We start from the raw sequence: 26,427 nt of genomic DNA on the forward strand, positions 1-26,427 counted from the left end.
AACTATATTATGATGCAGTGGCACTATCTGTAATTAGTGATTGGACTCATTTAACTAATGACAGAATATTGAGGGACACGATCTGGTATATGTTTGGCATGCTTACCTGTTATTCAACAAAAAATTGGACAAGAATTTTAAAAGTCATATTTTAAGAAATGCTTTACTGCGGGTCTGGAAAAAATACCAATATAAATTAAATGACAAGATACCCAGTTGGGCAATTCCTAGACACGCAATTGAAAATATGAATATAGCACAAAAACAGGATAGAATTACCTACAGACAGCTTCTTATCTTGGAAAGGGGGGTACTACAATTAAAATCCTTAGAGGTATTAAAAGAGGAGAAGGTAGTTCAAACATGGTTCCAGTATGGGCAATTACAGGCTAGGTGGAAAATAGATCAAAAAATTGGTTTTATTCAAGTTGAGGATAATCAGTTTAAACAAATAAGAGATCAAAGCTTAATGCATATAAAGAGGATATATAATGTATTAATACAGATGGATTCGAAAACAGAATTGGTTAAAGATTGTATAATAAAGTGGGCTCAAAACATTGAAGAACCAATAATGCTGGATACATGGGAAAGAATCTGGGTAAGAAATGTGAAATTTACACAAGCTCAAAACCTGAGAGAAAATTTTTATAAGATGTTCTATAGATGGCATTTAGATCCTAAAAAGCTGGCTTCTATGTATCCGAATTTACAGCCTTAATGTTGGAGATGTGGCTCTCTCGATGCTACATATTTTCATGTAAACTAGAACTATTTTCATATATGGTGGACCTGCCAAAAGGTTAAGGCATTTTGGATAAAAATATGGTGGATTATGCAAAATATCTTTAAAAGAAGGATAAAGTTTACTCCTCAGTTATTTTTACTAGGTATAAGTATTGACTTTACAGTGGTAGAGACTAACTTGATTCTGCACCTAATAACGGCAGCAAGACTGTTGGTGGCGCAATACTGGAAGAAGGAAGACTTGCCTACAATTTAAGAATGGACATTGAAAGTTACAAATTTAGCCGAGATGGCTAAAATATCAGCATATCTTAAAGATCACTCAAATGAGAGATATAAACAAGACTGGAAAAAATGGATTGACTATATACAAAATAAATACGGGACCAAGAAATTCCAGTTAGCCTATGCTTAAGATCAGAAATGATTTAAATTGTTTAAAGTTAGCTCAGCAAGAAGAAGCTAAGATCAATGTAAAGATGTCATTAATTTCTTTATTTCTTTTTTCTCAATAGATTTTAGACTGTGTTTGTTAAAAATCCATACCGTGTACAGGTTCTTGAAAGTCGGGTGGAAGGAGGAGGGGGGTGGGGGGAGGGTTGGGGGGGAGGGGTATACATTAGGCTAGACAAGAATTTGGTGGTAAACTAGAACTATTTTGACACACAAAAAAATTGTACTCCGATGTCTCACTGATTGAGGAATGATGAAATGTTTGTTTTAAAAGAAAATAAAACTTTTGAAACATGGGGGGGAAAAAGAATGATTGCGTACTTTTTAAAATCATTATCCTATTATATTTAACTAATTAAAGAATGACTTTGTAAAAAACTTATAAAAGTTTCTGGACTAGTTTGAAGTTTACTTTCCTTTTTATTTAGTTACATAAGATTATCTGGAGCTCAGGGTTGAACTATGGTATCTCTGAGTTTGTTTGATTTTTTGCAATTGTTTTGTTGCCCAGTTATGTAACATCTTCAATTGAATTTAATTAAAACAATATTTGCTTTATAAAATAAGTCATGCCTAAAGTGAATTGAATCAAAGACTTTATTTTCTATAGATTAAAATATTAATGGGACCAAACTATCTCCTATTCTCTTGCTTCTAAATATGATGACAGATAATTTTATCTGGATAATATAGCTTTTATTAAATCTATTTTTAATAAATTTATTTGATGGGGAGCATGATAGATGAAATAGTTGAGGCTTTTTTCCTTCCTTGAACTGAAGGAATTCTCAAAACAGCACAGAAAACATGCACGTATGTCACAAGAACAAAAATAAAACAACACAATACTAATGTAGCACTGAAGATTAGAGCTGCAATTTCAGATACATATAAACCAGAACAAGCAATCTTAAGTAAATATGGTATTTCACAGAAGAACTGGTTGATAATATTAGAGCAGAATGGACTCCTAAATATAAAAATAGTGTGTAATGAAGCATTGAGAAGACTGGCTGTCCATATGCTGCCAATCATTTTGATGCAAGCCATTCTGTTCATTATCATTTCATATTGTAAAGGGTTGCAAATGGCAATATACCGATCATAGGCCATAATAGTAAGGACAGAAACATCACAGCTCAGGAAAAAGAAGAACAACATGACTTGAGCAACACATCCAAAATGAGAAATACGCCTTGTGTTCATAAGAGAATTAAAAACAGCTTTGGGAATAATGACTGAAACTGAACCAATGTCTTGCATTGCTAAATTCATCAGGAAGAAGTACAAGGGGGTGTGAAGGTGTGTGTCAGAAACAACAGCAGCGATGATAAAAAGGTTCCCTGTTACTGTCACTGAATATAGTATCAGTAGTAAAGCTATACACAAAACATGTAGGTCCCAATTTTTTCAGAATTCCCAGAGAAGAAACTCAGATGTGTCATTATCCATTCTTAAAATGTTTTATTGTAGAAGAAAAAATGAAAAGAAATTAGTTCCTATTTAATAAATTTCCAATGAAAATTTAGTGAAGATTACATTATTTTTCCCAGAAATGCATTAAAATATTCTGCACTACAGTAGCAGTAGCAATACAATAGAAATTGTATCCTAAGCATCCATTCTCATCACAAAAACATTTTCAAGCCAATTCTCCTCTCCCTCCCTCAAAGGCAAAAAAACAGTGACAGAGAGGAGACAGATATTTTCAAAGTGAGTCCAGGGTGGCAGGAAAGGAGGGAGAAACATGAGGTATTTTAGTGGGGTATGGAGGCCTTGAGGAACTGTTCTATCCCTAGGTGCCCATGGCCTTGTCCACCCTGAGTTATCTCATTTGCACCTAAGGAAAGGCACATTGATATTCTTAAATTGTGAGCTCCTGCGAAGGAATCCCCTCCTCATGAGTGCAAACAACCATTTTTAGTGGGGAAAACAGGACAAAGCAGAGTGGGCAAAAATATTTTCCTTTGCTATATTTCCAGTCTGAATTAGACCATGGCAGGACCCTTTTAAGGATTTGTATTAATAGAAAAGTATGCAACTTACATCTGCTCCTAAATGCTAAATCTGTCACACATAAAAAACAGAGAAGTTCTGATGAACTAACACAATACAGCCACAGCTGTACTATTGTCTGTGAACTCCCCCACTAAATGCAAGCATGAGATAAACTGAGCCTGGTTTGCACTCAGTCTTTTAAGTGGTCACAACTAGCAAAAGAGGTCCCGACTTGCAAAATTTGATCACAGCAAGGAGACATTGAGAAATGTTTCCCCTTTTGCATTTGAGCATCCAAGAAGGGACAGGAAAAGAAAAAGAGAAAGATGAAAGACAAAGACAAAGAAGGAAAGAAAGGAAAGTGAACAAGGAAGGGAAAGGAAGGAAAGGGGAAAAGGGGAAGGGAGGGAGGGAGAAAGGAAGGAGATTATAATAAGAGAGAGTGAGAGTTTGGGGAAAATCCTGCTTTAGCACTTGGCCACCAGCAGTCCTGCTGCCTTTTGCCATCCCCTTGTCCCCTCCTCCTGACTTTTTCTATTGCTGAGGATGGTTTAGTTACAAAGCAAGGTCTCCTTGCAAGGAGAGGAACTGGGCCTCCTCTGACCCACACACTTTGCCCTCCGGCACACATCATGAGCAACCTGGCCAAGGAGAGCGAGAACAGCAGCAGTGGAGCTAGTCATGCCCCCTAGCCGCACACACTCCAGCTATGCCATCCCAGGCACACCCCATCCCGACCCCCTGAGATCAATCACAATCTTGATGTGGCCCTCAATGAAATTGAGTTTTGACACCCCTGATCTATATCTATCTATTTTAGAACAATTACTGGATGTTACAAAAAAAATTCAGTCTTTACATATGTTAAAAGAATGATTGTGTACTTTTTAAAATCATTATCCTATGATATTTAACTAATTAAAGAATGACTTTATAAAAAACTTATAAAAGTTTATGGACTAGTTTAAGGTTTACTTTCCTTTTTATTTAGATACATGAGATTATCTGGAGCCCAGGGTTGAACTATGGTATCTCTGAGCTTGTTTGATTTTTTGCAATTGTTTTGTTGCCCAGTTATGTAACATCTTCAATTGAATTTAATTAAAACAATATTTGCTTTATAAAAGAAATCATACCTAAGGTGAATTGAATCAAAGACTTTATTTTCTATAGATTAAAATGTTAATGAGACCAAACTATCTCCTATTCCCTTGTTTCTAAATATGATGACAGATAATTTTATGTGGGTAATATAGCTTTTATTAAATCTATTTTTAATAAATTTATTTGATGGGGAGCATGATAGATGAAATAGTTTGAAATATATTTTGATGATCCTGCATGCAATTCCCATGTTATACAAAAATGACTGTCAGATTGTTCACATTTTTCTGCTCTTAAAAGTGCATTTGGAAGTATTTTAAAGACTTATGATTCTATCTCATTCAATGTGTTTGTGTATGCAACATTTTTTTGTTTTGAAATCTAACTGATCTTTTCTATCTTTTATAATTTATTTCAGTATCTTTTCACATATCCTGAATAAAAATAATATGAAATATATATTTTCTAAGGGCAAGCTAAGATTTAACAAACAGGTAATGCTGGAATTTAGCATCTACCCTATGTCAACTCAGGAAATAAATAAGTATAAAATTCATACTTCCTTAAAATGAAATAACATCTGATTAAAAAGTCTTGAAAGAGCAACTTTGATGTCCTTGTTTTTCAAGCTGTAGATAAATGGATTCATCATGGGTGGAATAATAGAATATATAATACTAATTACGAAGTCAAAGTGGGAAGGACTGTCAGATATGGGCTTCAGATAAGCTAGGGTACCAGTAAAGACAAATATGGAGAACACAATAATATGTGGCACACAAGTAGTGAAGGCTTTTTTCCTTCCTTGAACTGAAGAAATTCTCAAAACAGCACAGAAGACATGCACGTATGTCACAAGAACAAAAATAAGACAACACAATGCTAATGTAGCACTAAAGATTAGAGCTACAATTTCAGATACATATAAACCAGGACAAGCAATCTTAAGTAAAAATGGGATTTCACAGAAGAACTGGTTGATAATATTAGAGCAGAATGGAGTCATAAATGTAAAAATAGTATGTAATGAAGCATTGAGAAGACTGGCTGTCCATATGCTGCCAATGATTTTGATGCAAGCCATTCTGTTCATTATCATTTCATATTGTAAAGGGTTGCAAATGGCAATATACCGATCATAGGCCATAGCAGTAAGGAGAGAAATATCACAGCTCACGAAAAAGAAGAACAACATGACTTGAGCAAAACATCCAAAATGAGAAATACGCCTTGTGCTCATAAGAGAATTCAAAACAGTTTTAGGAATAATGACTGAAACTGAACCAATGTCTTGCATGGCTAAATTCATCAGGAAGAAATACATGGGGGTGTGAAGATGTGTGTCAGAAACAACAGCAGTTACTGTCACTGAATATAGTATCAGTAGTAAAGCTATAAGCATAACATGTAGTTCCCAATTTTTTGAGAATTCCCAGAGAAGAAACTCTGATGTGTCATTATCCATTCTTAAAATGTTTTATTGTAGAAGAAAAAATGAAAAGAAATTAGTTCCAGTTTAATAAATTTCCAATGAAAATTTAGTGAAGATTACATTATTTTTTCCAGAAATGCATTAAAATATTCTGGACTACAGTAGCGGTAGCAATACAATAGAAGAGAGGATTTAGTATATATGACATTCCAGTCTTTTCATCTCTGTGCTTAAAGAAAAATGCTTGAAAAATCTTTTCTTTGTATGCTGCAATCTCTTGTAATTTATATTTCATTTGAATTTTAATTGCAAAGGAAAATGAGCTTTACGAATATTTAAAAGATGAAAGGGTTAGAATTAATGTATAATTCAAAGTATAAATAAGTGAAGGGCTTGCCCTTTTAATCCCCTTTTAATTTTTATTCTTACAGGTTTCTTTATTTATTATCTTATTGTCCTTCTAAAGCCATCAGTGAGACTTTTTGCTCTACTAAATTTCCATGAAATTTTATATAATTTTGTTGCTATTTCCCTGAAAATATTTTTAAATATCAAGGACAAAACAAGTGGATTCTAATGTAGAAGCGTACATTACCATTCAAATTTCAGTTACAAATAAACCAGAACAGTCAGTCTTATGTAAATATGGGGTTTCATTGTAGAACTGATTGATGATGTTAGAGCAGAGAGGAAGAGTGAATGTTGCAGTAGTGTGTAATATGGCAATGAGAAAGCTGGCAAAATTCATCACGAAGAAGCACCTGGGAGTGTAAAGATGGTGACTAAAGACAACAGCAAAGGCATTATTAAATTTATTGAACTTGAAGATATTTGAGAATGCATTTTAAAATTTAAGGTATTTCTTCAGTACTCATGTGTGAAGTCTAATTAGATTCAAAATTTGGGTGTCTTTGTTGAGATGGTCAAATGGACGCAAATGGAAGTATCCAAATTCAGTCAAGGTCTTTCCATTTGGAATTATTAGGATGCTGGATCCAAAGTATGCATGAGACAGTAGGTTTTGTGTAAGCTGAAGCTTTTCAATCCTTTAAACAAATCAATACTTGTTCTAATTAGTGACTTTAGTTTAGAAAGAGAATGAAAATGTCTTTTGAGAGAATGTTCATCTAAAGCATTTACAAAGATTATAAGGACATCTTAAAAATTAAAATGAGGAGATAAAGGGAAGTAAATGAATATAGATTGCAAAAAAATAATATAAAACCCCAAATTCAGCTGATGCTTAGACATTGACTTCAGTGGATTACATTCAGTCAAGACAATGGAATAAGCTAAGACCCCATCTCTTCCCCATGTACATCTTGCCTCCTTCCTCCACAACCTTGACAATTTAAAAATAATTTTAGGTGTTTTTATTTATTATTTTAAACTTTCATGTTGATCTATTTTTGATTACTGTACATTGTGCAACCACTGCTGATATTTTATCCAACCACATTTCATGTGAGATTTTTCACAAACCAAGTCTTTTCTAGACAAGATGGGCAGTAAATAAATTTAATAAATGTATACAAATAAAAGACAAAAGAAGCTTTTGCTGAATAAGTTCAAAATCAAATAAGTAAATGACTCACCATCTTTAGCCATCTTGATATATATATTTTTACAACTATTTGTGACATTTACTGTATGTTGTAAACTACTGCTGTTATTTTATGCAAGCACATTTCCCCAGAGATTTTTTTTACAAAACTGTCTCCTTTGGAGGTAGACTGTAGAATACTTTTTTTTTACTCTTTAGATTATTTCCCTACAATTGCTATTGTTTTAATTGGGATGACGGGGGAGTAACTTACAGGCTCAATAATAGGAAAGTTATATCAAACTAGATGAACACCAACTATAACATTGTACATTTTCATGTTATGAAAATCTCAAATGCTTCAACTCAGAGAAATTTTGATGCTATTTATGCAGGATATTTTGCAGATGTCCTTAGATTTAGCTATTTGTTCTTGTTTTAAATATTGTCAGATGATGATATAAGGATATTTCTTTTTAGTTCACTGTAATGTGAGCCCTTAAAATATTTCTCAGTCCTATTCAAACAAATTTCTTGTATTATCCTGAAGATAAAGGGTTTACTATATAAAGGCTGTGCATAGTTATCTTTTGGAGAAGTGAGAAAATGTGAAAATTAATCATGCATGTTAAATTGAAATATGCTTTGTTTGTAAGTGAAGTGACATATTCAGATTTTTCCCTTTATTTTACAAGATTCAGTTTGCAATGTTTGTGCTATCTGTTACAAAATGGCAGGAAATTGTTACCATTTCACCATTCCTATGTAAAAAAGTATTGTTTTCTAATTTACTCTATAGAATCAATAGAAGAATAAACTTTTATCTACTTTGATAAAGTTTGGAGTCTGATTCATTATGTGTTTTCAAGTTTGTATTCACCATTACCAAACACATGGATTTTCTCTAGGATGATCAATAATTCTTAACATCGTCCTTCAGATCTCAACTGTAATCGAATCTATCCATCTCTTCCTAATCATCCCCTTCTTTTTCCTTTCAGTTTTCTCAGTCTTATATACTTATTCAGAACTTTATAACTTTGAAGATGCCCAAAATATGAGAATATAAACCTGGTCATATATACCTTAACTGAGAACTCTTGATTGATTTTTTTCAATTATCCATTTGTTTCTTTTCTTATCTATTTATTGTATTTTCATAATTCTTCTTCAATGCTAAAGTGAAAGAAAAATGCCAATACTTCTGTCCTGCTTCTGTAAAATCCAAGTTCATTACATGAAGTTCACTAGGGAAAACAATTGTCTGCACATTTCTGATGTTTGCAGGTGTAGACACATCCCACATCTATATATCTTTTTCAAACCCTTCATTGCTCATTACTAACTGCTAGTTCACAGCGTGTTTCTCAATTTCTGGTTCCTGTATAGATAATCCTCAAGTTCCACCATTTCACAATACATTTAAAGTGGGAAAAAGTGTAATTGGATATATCATTAAATGAGTATGTGATACATTTAAGTCAGTGGTGAAATTCAAATTGTTTTACTACCAGTTCTGTGGGGATGGCTTGGTGGGAGTTGCAGGGGAAGAAAACTGCAAAATCTCCACTCCCACCCCACTCCAGGGGAAGGATATTGCAAAATCTCCATTACTACCCTACTCTGGGGCCAGTCAGAAGTGTTGTTTGCTAGTTCTCTGAACTACTAAAAATTTCCACTACTGGTTCTCCAGAATCTGTCAGAACCTGCTGGATATCACCCCTGATTTAGGTGATTTACACCAGTTTGGCAAACTGATTCCTAGAGGGATTTTTCTGCATCGTTATTATATGTGTCTATGTGAATATTGCTACAATGAAGTTTGGAAGAAAAGTATAATGAAGATGTTAGATACTATTTCTCCAAATTCTTTTTTAAATGGGAAAGTTTGCAATGTTTCATTCAGTCCTGAGATCATGTTTACTTGTAAATGTGAAGTGCTAATATTATTTGGGAAGATGAACTAATATGCATGCATTAAAATTGTAATGAAGAATGGCCTGACAATACATTCACAAAACCATAGGATTTAGATTTATATATTCACCACATAGTGCTTTCACTTTTGGATGGTTTACAATGTGAACTTTATTTGCATTTTGTCCTAATAATCTGGGTGCTCATTTTATTTACCTTAGAAGAATGAAAGGCTGAGTCAACCTGAAGGCCAATCATGATCAAATTCCAACTTCGGTAGAGTTTGCCTGCAATACTGCAGTTTAACCACTGCCCTATCAGTGCACATATCACAACATCATTTAAATGCTATATTAAACTTATCCAGTTAGTGTCAGGGCTGCTTCCCTCAGTAACAAAGAAAGAAACCACTCAACTCCATTTTGGAGAATTAAGACTACTTTTACTGGTCATGAGGTGATAGTAGCTAGGCAAAGCAAGATCTGAGGCAAAAGCATGCGTAATCATAGATATCAATATGTGACCCAACCCCCTCCCCTTGGTAACCCCATCCCATAGTCCAATCAGTACACCCCACAGGTGTCATGTGGTAGACATCTTCAAAAAGCATCATCAGGCTGGTATGCCGGACAGTTGGCCTTGGCGGCAAATCCTCTATCTGCAGCATGCGCAGTAGATGGTGAGAACAACTCCCTTTTTACAGGCACTCCTGCACTGACACTTCCCCACCCAAATACAGTGCCCTCCTCCCCTTTTCAATGGCAGCCAAAAGTAGTAGAACAGAGGCTGACATTTACTTAATACAAATATCTACACAATCTCTTTACCCTTACCTTAATCATACATATTGTTTCTATAAATTAAAATGCCATTCTTCCATTACTGTAAATTTTAATATTTGAAATTTTGATTGTATGTTCTCATTACAGTATCAATACTAAATTTACTCAGAATATTGAATTGATGACCAGCCACAAAATATGATTTAAAATACAATGAAGATCAGGTGGATTGGTTTAATTTGTTAATAAATTGAAACAGGTTCAAACCTCCATATTTACCTTAACTTTATTTTCTTGAAGAAATAAGAAATGTGCCAATAAATCCTGTAAAAAGGTAAACTACTTAGATCTTATTCCCTGCATTTTTAATCAGAGAGTTTTAATAGAAGATGAACTTTTTTTTCATAAAGAGTGGATTATTCAGATTAATTTGATGCTTCAAAAATGGGAGATACCTTGATTCATAAACATATTTCTATATAACTATCATAGATAAATAGACCTTACTATGTAAGCTGCATAGGATTTGATGACTAAAGGATAATATAAATGAACAAATATATTAAAGTACAAAAAATAAAACCTCAGTAAAGAGGGATGGTAAACAACTCATGTGCATTAAGTTTCTCATTTAAGCTTTATTAGAAATTCCACATCAATATCCATATACATTTTAAACATTGTGCATATGGATTTTTAAACACAATTTATAATAGTTTTTCCTAAAACAAACAGATTATTTAATTGCAAATACATTTATTTAATGCTTTCTGCTAATAAATATATCATTTACAGGCTTTCTGTACTGCATCACTATTGGAAATATGCAAAGTTCCATTTGATTCAATATGTCATATTTGTTAATCCTAATTTTATATTTGTTAGCTGCCTTTCACTGAACTTCTCTTGTGATACTTATCTCTGAACTTTGGAATCAGGCAAAAGAAACAAACCTTAATGTATGTTTTTTGACAGAGACAACCATTATTGTCTAGTGGTTAAGTAAAAGGGCAGAAAATGAGCATGGGTCCAGCCTGATCTAGTTCAACAAATTTATCTTAGCTGCTTCATAAAATGTTGGAAAGAAAATTAGACATGTATGCCCCATGGCCACCAAGAATCAGCGGTAACTCAGTGCACCACATTTTCAATCATTTTTTTAAACATAGTATCATATAGTAATAGTATGTAATTCAGTTATCTAGAAAAGAAGACACTGAAGCATATATTTTACTTTACAAGTTCAATAGATTCCCAAAGACATAATATACACTCAATTCTATGGGGCTTTACTTTGTAAATTGAAAAAGGTTAACAAGAAAAAAAATTGTCTCCCTAATCTATATTTCATTTTTAATGTTACATATCTTTTGAGCAATGTAAAAATTCTATAAAATCCAGCTTCCTTGATCTTTTAAAATTAATTACACCATTTAAAGGTAAAAATATAATAGAATGGATGACACCACTAAATCTAATGGAAAATTATGAAAATGAACATTTTATTCTTTTTCTCATGCCCAAATGATAACATAGGATAATAAAGACTTTAGTATTGATTAATAAAACTTGTTATATCTAAAATTATATTGATACTGTGGTTTTTATTTTAGAACAATTATTGAATATTTCAAAAAGGTTTCAGTCTTTCCTATGCTAAAGGCTAAATGACTTTATTATTTTGTTTGTTTCTACTTGCTGGACGTAATTATAACCATTGACAGCTAGGGAGAAACACAAATTATTTTTTAAAATAATTGTGACCCATGAATTATTTATTATAAATACTTTTTCTTGTTCAATCAATTCAACATGCACATTTTAGATACTGTATGGAATAGGACATTGAATAATCGTATTTTGTGTGAACATGGGAAAACTACACAATCAAAAATTTCAATAGATGTTAGACTATTTCTGATGGTAAATTCTATGACATCTATACAATATAGATATCAGTAAACAATTAATATTGTTAATAAATATATGCTTTGCATGCCCTAAAGTTTTGTGTTCTAATAACAAAATGCATTTAATCTTCATTTGAAATATTTTTATATTTACAAATATCATATGAAGACTTGGAAGAGACTGCCTGTATGAGGCATGGAAAAATGTTGCCAAGAAATCTGCAGACACCTGTCCCATGGTCACGAGGGAACAGTATTGACTCAATCGACCATAACACCATCAGTCTCTACATATATAAAATAGAGCTCAAGAACAAATAAAATAAATATTCTAATCTAATGTACGTTGTCTGCAATTGGGAGAAATGGCTATGTAAGTTTTATATCATTCATATATACATATACATACACACACACACACACACAAACATATTGTGTCATTTATCAGCATAAATGCTATATAACATATTATTATTTGATCAGAAAGGAGATATATATATATATATATATATATATATATATATATATATATATATATATATATATATATATATATATATATATATATATATATATATATATATATATATATATATATATATATATATATATATATATATATATATATATATATATATATACACACACACACACAACATATATATATGTTGTATTTGTGCTGATAAATAAATAAAGGGAGAAAAGTATAGATCTATTTCGAGCTATTTAGCTCTCATCAGCTAGCCATACCCTTACTGGGAATCGATATATATCCTTCCTGATCAAATGATAACCTAGTTTGGTACATAATTCATATTGCTTTAAAATGCAGTGTCATGTGACTATAAAGTCTAGAAAGGGAAAGTTTGATGTCCTTGTTTCTCAAGCTGTAGATTAATGGATTCATCATGGGTGGAACAATGGAATACATTATTGTAATTATGAAATCAAGATCGGGTGGAGTATCAGATATGGCTCTTAAATAAGCAAAACTAGCAGTGAATAAAAATATGGAGAAAACAATAATGTGTGGTAGGCAAGTAGAGAAGGCTTTTGTTCTTCCTTCAACTGAAGGAATTCTCAGAACAGCAGAGAAGACACGCACATAAGTCACAAGCAGAAACATAAAACAACCCAGTGCTAATGCAGAACTGAAGATTATAACTCCTGTTTCAGATACATATAAGCCAGGACAGGCAATCTTAAGTAAATAGGGGATTTCACAGTAGAATTGATCAATAATATTAGAGCAGAAAGGTGTCATAAAAGTGACAGTACTGTGTAATGTAGCATTGAGAATACTGGCTGTCCATACCCCTCCAATCATTTTGATACAGGCATTCATGTTCATTATCATTTCATAATGTAAAGGGTTACAAATGGCTACATACCTATCATATGCCATCACAGTAAGGAGGGATACATCACAAGTCAAGAAAAAGAAGAAGAACATGACTTGGGCAACACATCCAGAATGAGAAATAGTCCTAACATTCATGAGAGAATTAAAAACAGCTTTTGGGACAATGACTGAAATGGACCCAATGTCTTGTATGGCTAAATTCAACAGGAAGAAGTACATGGGGGTGTGAAGGTGCTGGTCAAAAACAATAGCAGAGATGATGACAAGGTTCCCTGATAATGTCATCAAATAGAGTATCAGTAGTAAAGCCATGTGCATAATCTGTAGCTCCCAAATTTCTGAGAATTCCCACAAAATAAACTCAGATGTGTCATTATCCATTCTTAAAACCTTGTACCCTAGAAGAAAAAAGAAAAGGAATTTTAAATATTGAAAGTATAAATAAGTGGATGGTTCACCATCTTGATCCACATTTATTCCTACAGATTCCATTCATGACACATTTTGCTCTAATGAATTTTCATTAGATTTTATATAATTTTCTTGCTATTTCCCCAAAAGTATTTTTAAATATCAAAAACAAAACAACCAGACCCAAATGCACAAGAGTATATTATAATTCAAATTTCAGTTACAAATAAACCAGGAATGCAATCTTAAGTAAATATGGGATTTCACAATTGAACTGATTGATGATGTTAGAGCAAAAAGGAACAGTGAATGTTACAGTAGCGTCTAAAATGGCATTGTGAAAGCTGGCAAAATTCACCATAAAGAAGCATCAGGTAGTTTAAAGATGGTGACTAAAGACAACAGCAAAGTCTTAAGGCATTATTACATTTATTGAACTGGGAAATATTTGAGAATACATTTTAAAATTTAAGGTATTTCTTCAGTACTCATGTGTGAGGTCCAATTAGATTCAAAATTTGAGTGTCTTTGTTGAGATGGTCAAAGGACTCAGATGGAAGTATCCAAGTTCCTTCCACTTGGAATTATTAAGTTACTAGATCCAAAGTATGCATGGGAGAATAGACTTTCCATAAACTGAAGGTTTATAATCAGTTAAAAAAATCAATGATAAATCAATGGTTTAGAAACAGAATGAAAATGCCTTTTGAGAGAAGGTTCATCTTGAACATTAAGAAAGGTTATAAGGACATGGTAAAAATTAAAATGAGGGCATAAAGGCAAGTAAACTAACATAGATTACACAAGGATTATATAAAACTCCAAACACAGCTGATACTTAGTCATTGGCTTCAGTGGATTACATTCAATCAAGACAATGGAATAAGACAAGACCCCCCCTCCTCCCCATGTGCATCTTGCTTGCTTCCTTCCTTCCTATCCCTGGCAATTTTAAAATAATTTTAGGTGTTATTATTCATTATTTTAAGGTTTCATGTTGATTTATTTTTCTTGTAAGCCAATACAATAAAATTTTCTAGAAATGATGGGCAGTAAATAAATTTAATAATTGTATACAAATAAAAGACAAAAGAAGCTTTTGCTGAATAAGTTCAAAATCAAATAAGAAATTACTCACCATCTTTAGCCATCTTGATCTATTTTTTACAGCTATTTGTGAGATTTACTGAACGTTGTGAACTACTGCTGTTATTTTATCCAAGCACATTTCCCCATAGATTTTTTTTACAAAACTGTCTCCTTTGGGAGTAGACTGTAGAATTCTTTTTTTTTTTTAATCTTTAGATTATTTCCCTAGAATTGGTATTGTTTTAATTGGGATGAGAGAAAGTAACTTGCAGGGTCAATAATATGAAAGGTTATATCAAACTAGTTGAAGACTAACTATAACACTGTATATTTTCATGTTATAGAAATCTAAAATGCTTCTACTCTGAATAATTTTGTTGCTATTTGTGCAGGATATTTATCAGTTGTCCTTAGAAATAAGGTGCTATTTAAAAAATAATGACAGAGAACGATGATATAAGGATTTTTTTTAAGGTTACTGCTGTATATGTGATCTCTAAAAATATTTCCCAGTCCTCTTCAAACAAATTTCCTATATTATCCTGAAGATAATAGGTTTACTGTATAAAAGCTGTATGTAGCTATTTTTTGGAGAAATGAGAAAATTAGAACATTAATCATGCATATTAAATTGAAATATTGTTTGTTTGTTTGTAAGCAAAGTGAAGTGAAGTAATATTCAGATTTTTCCCTTTATTTTACAAGATACAGTTTGCAATGTTTGTGCTATCTGCTACAAAATGGCATGAAATTGTGTTGCCATTTCCCCATTCTTATCTAAAAATATTATTTTATAATTTACCTATAAAATAAATGGAAGAATAAACATTTATCTACTTCGATAAAGTTTAGAGACTGATCATGTGTTATCAAGTTTGCATTCACTCTTAGCAAACACATAGATTTTCTCTAGGATGATCAATCAGTTCTTAACATAGTCCTTCAGATCTCAGACCTTAACGAATCTATTCATCTCTTTCAGCTCTTTCTAATCATCCCATTCTTTTTTCTTTCAGTTTTTCTCAGTCTTATAAATTTGTTCAGAACTCTATGACTTTGCATAAATGCTCAAAATATGAGAATATAAACCTGGTCATTTTATACCTCAACTGAGAACTAATTAATTATTCATTTTTTGCTTTCCTAGCTATTCATTTTATTTTCAGAATTCTTCTCCAAGAAAAATGCTTAATACTCTTGTCCTGCTTCTGTCAAATGTAAGTTTGTTACATCAAGGTCACTAAGGAAAACAAATGTCTGCACATTTCTGATGTTTGCAGATGTGGACACATTTTCCATCCATATATCTTTTTCATTGCTTTTTAGAAATTGCTAGTTCACATAATATTTCTTGATTTCTGCTTCCTATACAGGTAGTCCTCGACTTACAACCATTCATTTAATATTCTTTCAAAATTACAACAGAACTTTTTTTTGTACTTACAACCATTACAGCATCCCATGATCAGGAGATCAAAATTGGGACACTTAGCAGCTTGCATATGTTTATCATAGTTGCACTATCCCCAGGTCATGTGAAAACCATTTGCAATCTTACAGAAAGCGAAGTCAAAGGGAAGGGGCATATTTCTTCAACAAATGCATCAATCACCTTACAACCGATTTGCTTAATAACAATGGCAAAAAAAGGTTGTAAAGTTGGACAAAACATGTTTAATAACTACCTTGCTTAGCCATGGAAATTTTTGGCTCAATTAAGGCCGTAAGTCTACATGTACTGTTGATAGCTTCTGCCTTTTAGGGTCAACTATTCACCATTTCAATATTTTCACTGTCAATTCGAATATGGTTGCTGTTCGTGATGCCATTGGTTTGTTATTCTTTATATTTAATGATCAATCTTTTCTTTCTACTATGCTTCTTGAGTTTCATTTCTAGAAGTAGTAGATCATGTGCATCTTCAGCTTTCAGGCTAGCACTATTAGCAAAGTGGAGGAGAATCTCCCTAAAATTTTAGAGCCATTGTGTGGTACATATACACATACACAAACATACACACAAACACACAGAGAATATATAAAATACAAAAATATATAATTATAATGTACGAAAAGGCTTTTTAATTAATAAAACATGAATAAATTTAGCCATTACATAGATTTCATAATATTTTTAAAATGGGAAAAGTATAATTTAATACATCATTAAATCAGTATCTGGTACATTTAGATGATTTACATCAGTTTGGAAAATTGATTTTTGAAGGGATTCATTTGCATCTTTATTATTTCTTTTTATGGTTTTACTCATGTGAATATTGCTACAATGAAGTTTAGAGAAAATGGATAATAAAGTTGTTAGAATACAATAGGATAGGATAGGGTAGATTTCTTTACTTTGTTCTTGTTCTCCTTCCAAAGTCAGTAAAATTTTATATTATTCTGTAGCTTCATGAGATTTTATCTATTTTTTCTTGCCATTTCTCCAAGCATTTTTTTAAAATAACAGTCTCAGTTAATAGTATATTATAAATAACCTGTGGGGACAAAATGGATTTAAAAATAAAATAAAAGAAATTGCCCAAGTGTCTTTATTATTATAATGGGAGGGAAATGACTAATTTGTAGGCTGAATAATTAAAAACTCATGAGCAATTAATCTGACTTTATCAGATTTATGAAAGTCTAAACTGTCCAAATTTTATATAACGTTTTAGTTTTAAGTTAAGAATGATATGTTATTAACGTCTTCTATTATTTATTTTGCTGTTCTGGAGTAATTACTGTTACTTAATAATCAGAAGAATTCATGCAGCAAATGTAATTAAAAAATTAGATCTTTTGATTTTTTTAAATAATGAAAGCATAGTGACATGTAGCATAATTTTGATGTTTTTTGACATACTGTAAGTGATCCCTAAGAAAAGCTTGTTGGCTCGTTTTCTGTTCATTATCTTGAATATTAAACATTTTGCTGAGTGAGAGCTGTTCCTGGCCATATTTTGGAGACATTGCAATCATAATGGGAAGACTGATTGTGAAAATAATATATATTTAGTATATTTCAAGAAAAATATTGCACAGTTTGTCCTTCATACGTCAAAATGTAAGGTAGTTGTAATGCAAACTGACAGAAGCTGCTACAATTTTTCCAAAATTTTATTTCCTCAGAAATGATGGCTCCTGAACTTTGAATACATTCTGTAAATTATCCCATTTGTATGAAATATATACAGTATATTGCCTTCCTGGGGCAAAAATCAAAGATGTAGCTGAAAATAATCAAACCCACAGATTATTACCCCTTTCTCATCCTTCACATATGAATGAACAACACAAAAATGAACTTAAAAACAATACAAAGAGTTTATGAACAGTTAGGCAAAATAGTTAAGGTGTTAGAAGCACAAGTGGTGTTTTCACCTATACTTACAATGATAGGTCAACTTCCAATACGAGAACTAAGGTTTTTGGAAATTAATAATTTGTTCAGGAGTTAATGCCAGCAAGAGAACTTTGGATTCCTAGACCATGGTATGCATTACTTCCATGTCAGAATTTTGGTAGGGGATGGGCTGCACCTACAAAAACTGGGAAGAATGTTTTGGAATATAATTGACTCAATTTATCATGAGGGCTTTAAACTAAAAATGAATGGGTAGGGTAAACAATATTTAGGATTTTTAGATTAATCTGTAGGATCTTAAACATAAACCCCAACATAACAAATCACACAATGATGGAAAGAGTGGGAAAAAAGTTGCAAAGGAGGAGATAAATAAACATGCTCATGAGCCATTAAGGACTCAAATCTCTATATACTAATGCTCAAGTTTAGGGAACAAAATGGGGGAAATTGAAATACTAGTACATAAAGGCAGATATCATATAGTTGTCATTAGTGAAACTTGGTGGGATGAAACTAATGTCTGTAATGTACTGATGGAATGATAGAAACTATTCAAAAGAAACAGACCTAACAAAAGAAGAGGTGGAGTTGCATTATATATAAAAGATCTCTATATATCTACAGAAATGCACAAAATTAAGGATGGAAACCTCCTAAATTCCATTTGGATTTTAAAAAAATGATATTGTTATAGGCATTTACTACAAGCCACCAAACCAAAGAGAACATTTTGCTATAAAAATAACTAATGTAGGAACATATCACAGTTGTCAACGCTCTGTGTTGACATTCCATGCAGAGCAGCAGTGGAGCCGGATCTCAGATTACAGTAGCTGGGTTGAAATGAATGAAGCTATTGGATAACATGATTTATGACAGACTAAAGGGAGGACAGAGACACGGGCAAAGTTCAAAAGCAGATAAAAAAGGGAAAAAGATGGCTGCGAATAAGAAATACTTAATGAAGAATGCCTAATGAAGCAGTTAATAAATCACTGCTTTTTGTATTACAATATTGGGTCACTTATTATGAAGCAGGCATCATTAGGTACTTTATAGACAGCCATCTTTCGCTTTTAAATATCAGGGGTGTCGAACTCAGAAGACCATGGCAAAAGGCCAGCTATCCGAACAGAGCTGGAGAGCAGCCATCAGAAATCAAAGCTGAGATGAGCGAAGCAAGAGGAGATGAATAATCAACCCCTAAAAACAGTAAATTGAGCCTCCACCCATCCCTTTGTCCAGAAAAAGGGAAAGGCCCTAAGCGAGCTGGGAAGAGGGGAGTGGATGCTAGACTGAAATCAAGCCAGGCCCCCAAAGCCCCAAAGGGAGCCCCTTCCACAGAGTAACAAAGAGAGGAATTTGACTGGATCACCCTCCGTGAAGAAAGCCCATTATGCATGCCAAAATAGAGGGGAGGAGCAGTGGATTGTCTTGAGATGATGAGAAGCACATGGGAACGCAGCCCCACCTTTCCACCCATTAGAAGGAAGATGAAGTCAGTGCCCCTCCTACATAGCAGGCAGGCTGCCCAGGGCAGACAATCTCAACTCTCCCTCTGAATTAGAACTGAGGAGTATCTCAGACATATCAAATGCAAGCATACAGAGGCCAACAGGAGGAGGGAAGGGCACTGCTGATTGAACCGCCCCAATTCAGAGGAACGTTTGATGGGAACTCAGACCAGTTAGCCCTATTCCTTGATTCATCATCCCCACCTGGAATGCTATGGAGACCACTACTCATCCCCCAGAGCCATACTGAATACTATCGCAGAAGGACTAGAGGGAGAAGCAAGGGAATGGCTAGCAGCCCTCCACAAGAGGAGAGGCCCCTCCCCAACTGCAAGGCATAGATTACTTCCTATGACTGCTAGAGGTCAGATTTGAGGAGGTGAAGGAGGGCCTGTATGCGGAAGATGAGCTCAGTGACCTAAGCAAATGGGCCGCCCCATCAAAGAGCACATCCGCAAATTTAGGAGAGTCATTGGAAGGCTACCCCCTTTACTAGAGCATCTGTTAGTGTATTTTTTTTCAGAACAAGTCTGGACAAGCAGATTGCCCAAGTAAATGCCTACTGCGAAATTCTAAACTGACTCTCTTAGTGGTTTTGAGTAGCAATAAAAGTTGACAGTGGGCTGCATGCCAACGACATGAGAAATCAACCGGATACAAAAGAGAGAGGTCAACCTAATCTGAAACCACACAGCCGATGGGGAATCACAGCACCACAGAGGGCCCTGAGACCAGCCCACCCTTGAAGTCCGCTGAAATGCTACAGATGCAAGGAGATGGGCCAAGGAGATATGGCATCCATGTGCATGACCCCAACTTCGATGCTGAGGCCAGAGCTACTACCCAGGGCACAACAGGAACATGGCCACAAACTGGGTACCCATGCATCCTGGAAGGCTTTCCGGGCTGCAGAGGTCCCTCCACAAACAGATGAAGGTGAGGGAAACACAAGGCAATAATGACCAGTCACCAGAATCCTATGACAGTGACGACAAGGGCAAAAATGACTCAATGGTGAGAGGACCAATTTGCCCTTTCCTTTTTCCAATATGCCTCACAGCCCCAAAGATAGGAAGCCAGGGGGATTTTCAAGCCCTAATAGATTCAGGCTGCACTACATGCTTGATGAACCTGACCACAGTCCTGAAACTGGGGAGCAGAGCAAAAACACTGGGCCACCAAATCTGGTTTGAACAGGTCGACGGGTCCCTAATGGGGGAAGCCTATGCCACCTACCTGACCGAACCAGTGAGACTAGAACTAGTGGATCACTGGGAAGTAATTCAATTCATAATAGCCCCCCAAATGACAGATGCAGTCATACTGGGACTCTCCTGGCTATACAAGTGGAGACCAACCATCTGGTGGCAAGGGGGTACTCGCAGGCTTAGGATAGAAAAGGGCCCCCAACCCCTTTTTCACCAGCAAGCAGAAACACCACCCAAGCAGGAAACCCCCAAAAGAGCACACCAGAACATCTGGGAGCCACATCCGACGAAACCCCAGAGACCGAACAGATCCCAGTGGAACATCAGGACCTCATTGAATACAAAATGCAACATTCTGTCCCCACAATATGTGGCAGATTGTCATCCCTGGGACAAAACTACCCAAACCCAAGCTGTATATCATGACGCCCTTGGAAATGCAAGAAATGCACATATACATAGACAAAAACCTAGCATGAGGGTTCATTGAGCCAGCCAAGCCACGGGTTGCAGCGCCAGTCCTCTTCAAAGAAAAAAAAGATGGAACTATGAGACTGTGCGTGGACTTTCGATGGATATATGCCTTGTGCGTACACAACCTATACTTGTTCCCTCTCATGAAAGATATGCTATCTCGCTTGGCCAAGGGAAAAGTCTTCACCAAATTAGACTTCAGAGAGGCATAATACCGAATACGGATTAGGGAAGGAGATGAGTGGAAAACAGCATTCAACTGCCCCCTAGGGAGCTTCCAATTCAAAGTGATGCCTTTTGCACTACAGGGAGCCCAGCAGTGTTCATGCAGTTAATAAATGAGGTGTTGAATGAGTACCTCTATAAGGGGGTTCTTGTCTACCTGGATGACATCCTCACCTACACTGAGACCAAGGACGACCACATACCCCTGGTCCACTGAGTATTAGAAAAACTTCTGGCAGCCAACCTGTACATCACGCTATCAAAATGTGAATTCCACCATGAGCGACTAGACTACCTAGGTTACCAAGTTTAAATTAAGGGAATAGAGATAGACCAGCCAAAGTGCAAGCCGTCCTAAGCTGGCAACTCGCTCACACCTGCAGATAGCTACAAAGCTTCCTAGTGTTTGCAAACTATTATATAGGCAATTCATCCCCTACTTTGCGAAGATTGCCAAACCCCTGATAGACTTCCTGAAGACTTGGACCTCAGGAACAAAACCTCACCTGGGGCAACCTCTACAGTAGGACCTAAGCTGCCAAAAGGCATTTGAGACACTAACAGAAATGTTTGCAAAGGAATCAGTGCTGAAGCATCCTGACCCTGAGCACCCCTTCATGATCCAAGCAGATGCTAGTGACATGACAGTGGGAGTGGTGCTACTCGAAAAGAAATAACCAAGGAAACCTACAGCCCTGTGCCTACACGTCCCACAAGCTCACAAACACAGAGAGACGATGGGCTACATGGGAAAAGGAAGCTTTCGTGATGAGATGGGCACTGCTAACCTGGCTTATAGATCTCCCCATAGTGCTTTACAGTTGGAAAGGGACCAGAAACTGGTCAAAGTCTGGACTGATGATAAGAATCTGGAGGCTCTTAGGACCTTACGGAAACTATCACCCAAACAAGTCTGGCGGGCTCAATATTTCAACTGCTTTGACTTCATACTAAAATACATTCCAGGGCAGAGGAAATTTCTTGCTGACACCCTCTCCTGCATGCCCCAGTACAAATGCGAATGGGAGCAGATAGTGGACACCATCATTCCCTCGACCCAAATAGCTGCCCAAGTGACCATCAGACAACAATGCTGTGACTGGCATGACCAACCAGAAGGCGACCTAACTATGAGACTCAAAATTGAACTGCTAGCAGACCCTTGGTTCCAAAACAACCAACACAATTTGACAAAAAGAGATGACCTTGCATGGAAGGGGATGCAACTCTATGTCCCGGAATCCCTATGCACTCTAATTCTCCAGAGGAGCCACAATGCCAAACCAGCAGGGCACTTTGGATTCCTAAAGAGATTACACTTAGCCCGGAGGCAGTTCTGGTGGCCCAAAATAAAGAAAGACGTGGACAGTTATGTGAAAAGTTGCACCATCTGCACCACAATGAAGAAAAGAGGTGCTACATGAACTATCAGTAATCCAATTGGGCAGACCGTCTGACCTTCGCTGAGGTTGCATACAATAATGTTGTCCATAGCAGCACAGGACTAACACTGTTCAAAGAAGTGAGCGACATGGACTTTGTCCCAATGCCTGAGTATCCAAGTGGTGTCCCTTTTTCAGTCAGCTTGACTGACTGGATGTCAATGCTAAAAGCAGCTTGGGAGAATGTGAAAAAAGTGCTAGCTAAAGCAGCACAAACCTATAAGAAACAGGCAGATAAGCACCAAGCTCTGCAACGACCATTCCTAGTGGGAGAGAAGGTTTGCCTCTCCACAAAATATTTGAGGTTAAGACTCCTTAGCAAGAAACTGGGACCAAAATTTGGGGGACCATTCCCCATAGTAAAGATCATCAACCCAGTCTCAGTGCTTTCCTGACTGCTAGGGAAAGTACACCCAGTATTCCATAGTAGCCTCTTAAAACTGTGGTTGGATCCACTCTGAGACCACTGCCATGAGAGCACCCGGGCCCTATGATCATAGAGAGCCAAACCCATTATGAGGTGCAACAGATCCTTGATTCGAGGTGGCACAGGAGGCAACTTTAGTACTTGATTAAGTGGAAGGGCTATCCCTTGTCAGAGGCATTTTGGGTAAATAGTAAAATATCCAGGCTGATCGCCTTATAGAGAGATTCCATGAAAAAATCCAAATAAGCCTGGGGGGAGGAGACAGCCTTGAATCCCATACTGGTACTCAAATTGTTTTTGCTTGTACAGATTGCCTTTGAAAAGTGTGGGGAGCCTGATGTCAATTCTCTGTGTTGACATTCTATGCAGAGCGGCAGCGGAGCCAGATCTCATATTAGAGTAGCTGGGTTGAAATGAATGAAGCTATTGGATAACATGATTTATGACAGGCTGAAGGGAGGACAGAGACATGGGCAAAGTTCAAAAGCAGATAAAAAAAGCAAAAAAGATGGCTGTGAATAAGAAATGCCTAATGAAGAATGCCTAATGAAGCTATTAATAAATCACAGTTTGTTGTATTACAATATTTGGTCACTTATTATGAAGCAGGCATTGTTAGGGTACCTTACAACAGTAGTATAACTAACTACCCTGTTATCAAATGGGAGACTAACTACCCTGATATCAAATGGGAGACAAACTCCCGAAAAAAGTGAGAGATTCAATAGATTCATAACCAACCTAGCTGATAAATTTGTCATCCAGAAGCTAGAAGGAAGGAATTAGAGAAAAAGCTATACTGGACCTAATTCTTACAACAAAGAAGAAGTGATAGAGGGAGTTGAAGTTTCAGATAATTGTGGATGGGAATGAACATGTCATATTGGGATTTAATATAATGAGCCAATAAAAGTAAATGTGATCCGAGCATAAAAATTCTTAAAGTAGCCCTCCATGAACTTGCTTAGAATTGAATTTGACTTGAAGGAATCTTCCCGTATGAGATGGATACTTGATATAAAATGTTGGCAGTCCAGTTTTGAAAATGCTGCCATCAAAACTGAGAAACATGTTTCATATTCACCAGAAATTGGTGTTGGCTTAAGGGACCATAGCCACATCAGCAAAGATGAAATGAAATTTATAAAAGAACAAAATGAACATTATAAGCTAGAATAATTTGCAATAAATGTGATGATTATATCAATATATATTGTTTGTTTATTTTTCTCTTTCCTGATCAAATGTATACATAGATAGGTAGACAATTCATTTTTTAAAAAAATTATATAATCTTTGACTAAGAAGTCTTGAAAGAGCAAGTTTGATGTCCTTGTTTCTCATGCTGTAAATCAATGGATTAGTCATGGGTGGAATAATGGAATACAGGATTGTAATTATGTAGCCAAGGTAGAATGAATTGACAGATATGTCTGATAAATAAGCAAAGAAAGCTGTAAACACAAATAGGGAGAAGACAAGAAGATGTGGCAGACAAGTGGAGAAGGCCTTTTTCCTTCCATTAACTGAAGGGATTCTCAGAACAGCTGAGAAGACACGTACATAAGTCAGAAGGACAAAAGTAAAACAAATTAGTGTTAATGTAGTACTGAAGATTAAAGCTCCAGTTTCAGATGCATACGCACCAGGACAGGCAAGCTTAAGTAAATAAGGGATTTCACAGTAAAACTGATGAATAATATTAGAACAGAATGGAGTAATAAAAGTGGAAATAGTATGTAATGAAGAATTGAGAAAGCTGGCAAACCATACACCACCAATCATTTTCATGCAAGCTTTCCTATTCATTATCATTTCATATTGTAAAGGGTTACAAATGGCAATATACCGATCATACGCCATCACAGTTAGGAGGGATACATCACAGGTCATGAAAAACATGAAGAACATGACTTGGGAAACACATCCACCATGAGATATTGTCCTAATATTCATGAGAGAATTAAAAACAGCTTTGGGGATAATGACTGAAATGGAACCAATATCCTGCATGGCTAAATTCAACAGAAAGAAGTACATGGGGGTGTGAAGGTGATAGTCACAAACAACAGCAGAGATGATAAGAAGGTTCCCTGATAATGTCATTAAATACAATATCAGTAGTAAAGCTATGTGCATAACCCGTAGCTCCCAAATTTCTGAGACTTCCCAAAGAAGAAACTCAGATGTGTCATTATCCATTCTTAATAATACATTCCTAGAAGAAAAAGGGGGAAAAAAATTGTTAAAATATTTCTGTCCAATATCATTTTGAGTTATCTGTGGAATACTGCATTTTGTGGATATTAGATTGAAAACCGACTTTCCAAATTTATTCAAATATTGAATAAATTTGATTTCTATTTTCAACTGATTTCTATGACTATGCTTCCTTAAAGTTTAGGGTGATGACACATATTTTTAATCATTAATATCAAATCTTAGGGCATCATTTTATAGTCTTTTGTAACAATAATTCATCAGCACTGGGGGTCTAAAGAAAGCAAATATTTCTTATTCAACAGATAAAAAGTGCTGGAAGTTGGATTTGAATCCAACTATATTTAAAGATATCAAAGTGACTTAACTTTTTTAAAAAAAGATTCTCCATCTTTAACTGGCATGTCATAACTGGCAGGTACAATATGCTACCATTACTAGTTGAAATGAGTTTCATATACCATAATACACAAGTTTAAATTGTCATATAAGAAGTTTTTAGCTTTTACTGGCATAACTCTAGAGTTCTGTATAAATTCTCCCCACCCGCTAAACTCTTTTCTTTAACTGTTGTAGAAGTATGATTATTTTGGTTTGGGATTTGCCAAATTTGTTAATTTTAGCAAATGTGGGTTGTTTTTGTTTCATTATTTTTAAAACCATCATTGTAAACTTTCTTGGCAAATGGACCTTAATAAACTGAAATGTTTCAATTATGGCATTCATGTAAGAAAAATACATTGACCCTTTTTTTTCTCTACTTTGTAATTGAGATTTTAAAAATGGCTTCAAATCAGAG

At 35.1% G+C, this 26,427-nt stretch overlaps 3 protein-coding genes across 3 annotated transcripts; all 3 read right to left on the reverse strand.

The window, feature by feature from the left end:
* Nucleotides 1-4,855: 4,855 nt before the first annotated feature.
* Nucleotides 4,856-5,767, reverse strand: LOC148046142 (olfactory receptor 14L1-like). Its single transcript, XM_087714543.1, has one exon. The coding sequence runs from the start codon at nucleotides 5,765-5,767 to the stop codon at nucleotides 4,856-4,858; it is 912 nt and encodes a 303-aa protein (XP_087570669.1).
* Nucleotides 5,768-12,697: 6,930 nt separating this feature from the next.
* LOC148046143 (olfactory receptor 14L1-like) lies at nucleotides 12,698-13,630 on the reverse strand. Its single transcript, XM_087711911.1, has one exon. It carries the CDS (start codon nucleotides 13,628-13,630, stop codon nucleotides 12,698-12,700), a length of 933 nt encoding a protein of 310 aa, XP_087568037.1.
* Nucleotides 13,631-24,677: 11,047 nt separating this feature from the next.
* LOC148046144 (olfactory receptor 14I1-like) lies at nucleotides 24,678-25,610 on the reverse strand. The gene has a single exon (XM_087714544.1). The coding sequence runs from the start codon at nucleotides 25,608-25,610 to the stop codon at nucleotides 24,678-24,680; it is 933 nt and encodes a 310-aa protein (XP_087570670.1).
* Nucleotides 25,611-26,427: the final 817 nt, after the last annotated feature.

Source organism: Thamnophis sirtalis, unplaced genomic scaffold, assembly GCF_051295495.1.
Source record: "Thamnophis sirtalis isolate CommonGarterSnake01/CBP01778 unplaced genomic scaffold, rThaSir2_p1.2 scaffold_4, whole genome shotgun sequence".
Lineage (NCBI taxonomy): Eukaryota > Metazoa > Chordata > Lepidosauria > Squamata > Natricidae > Thamnophis > Thamnophis sirtalis.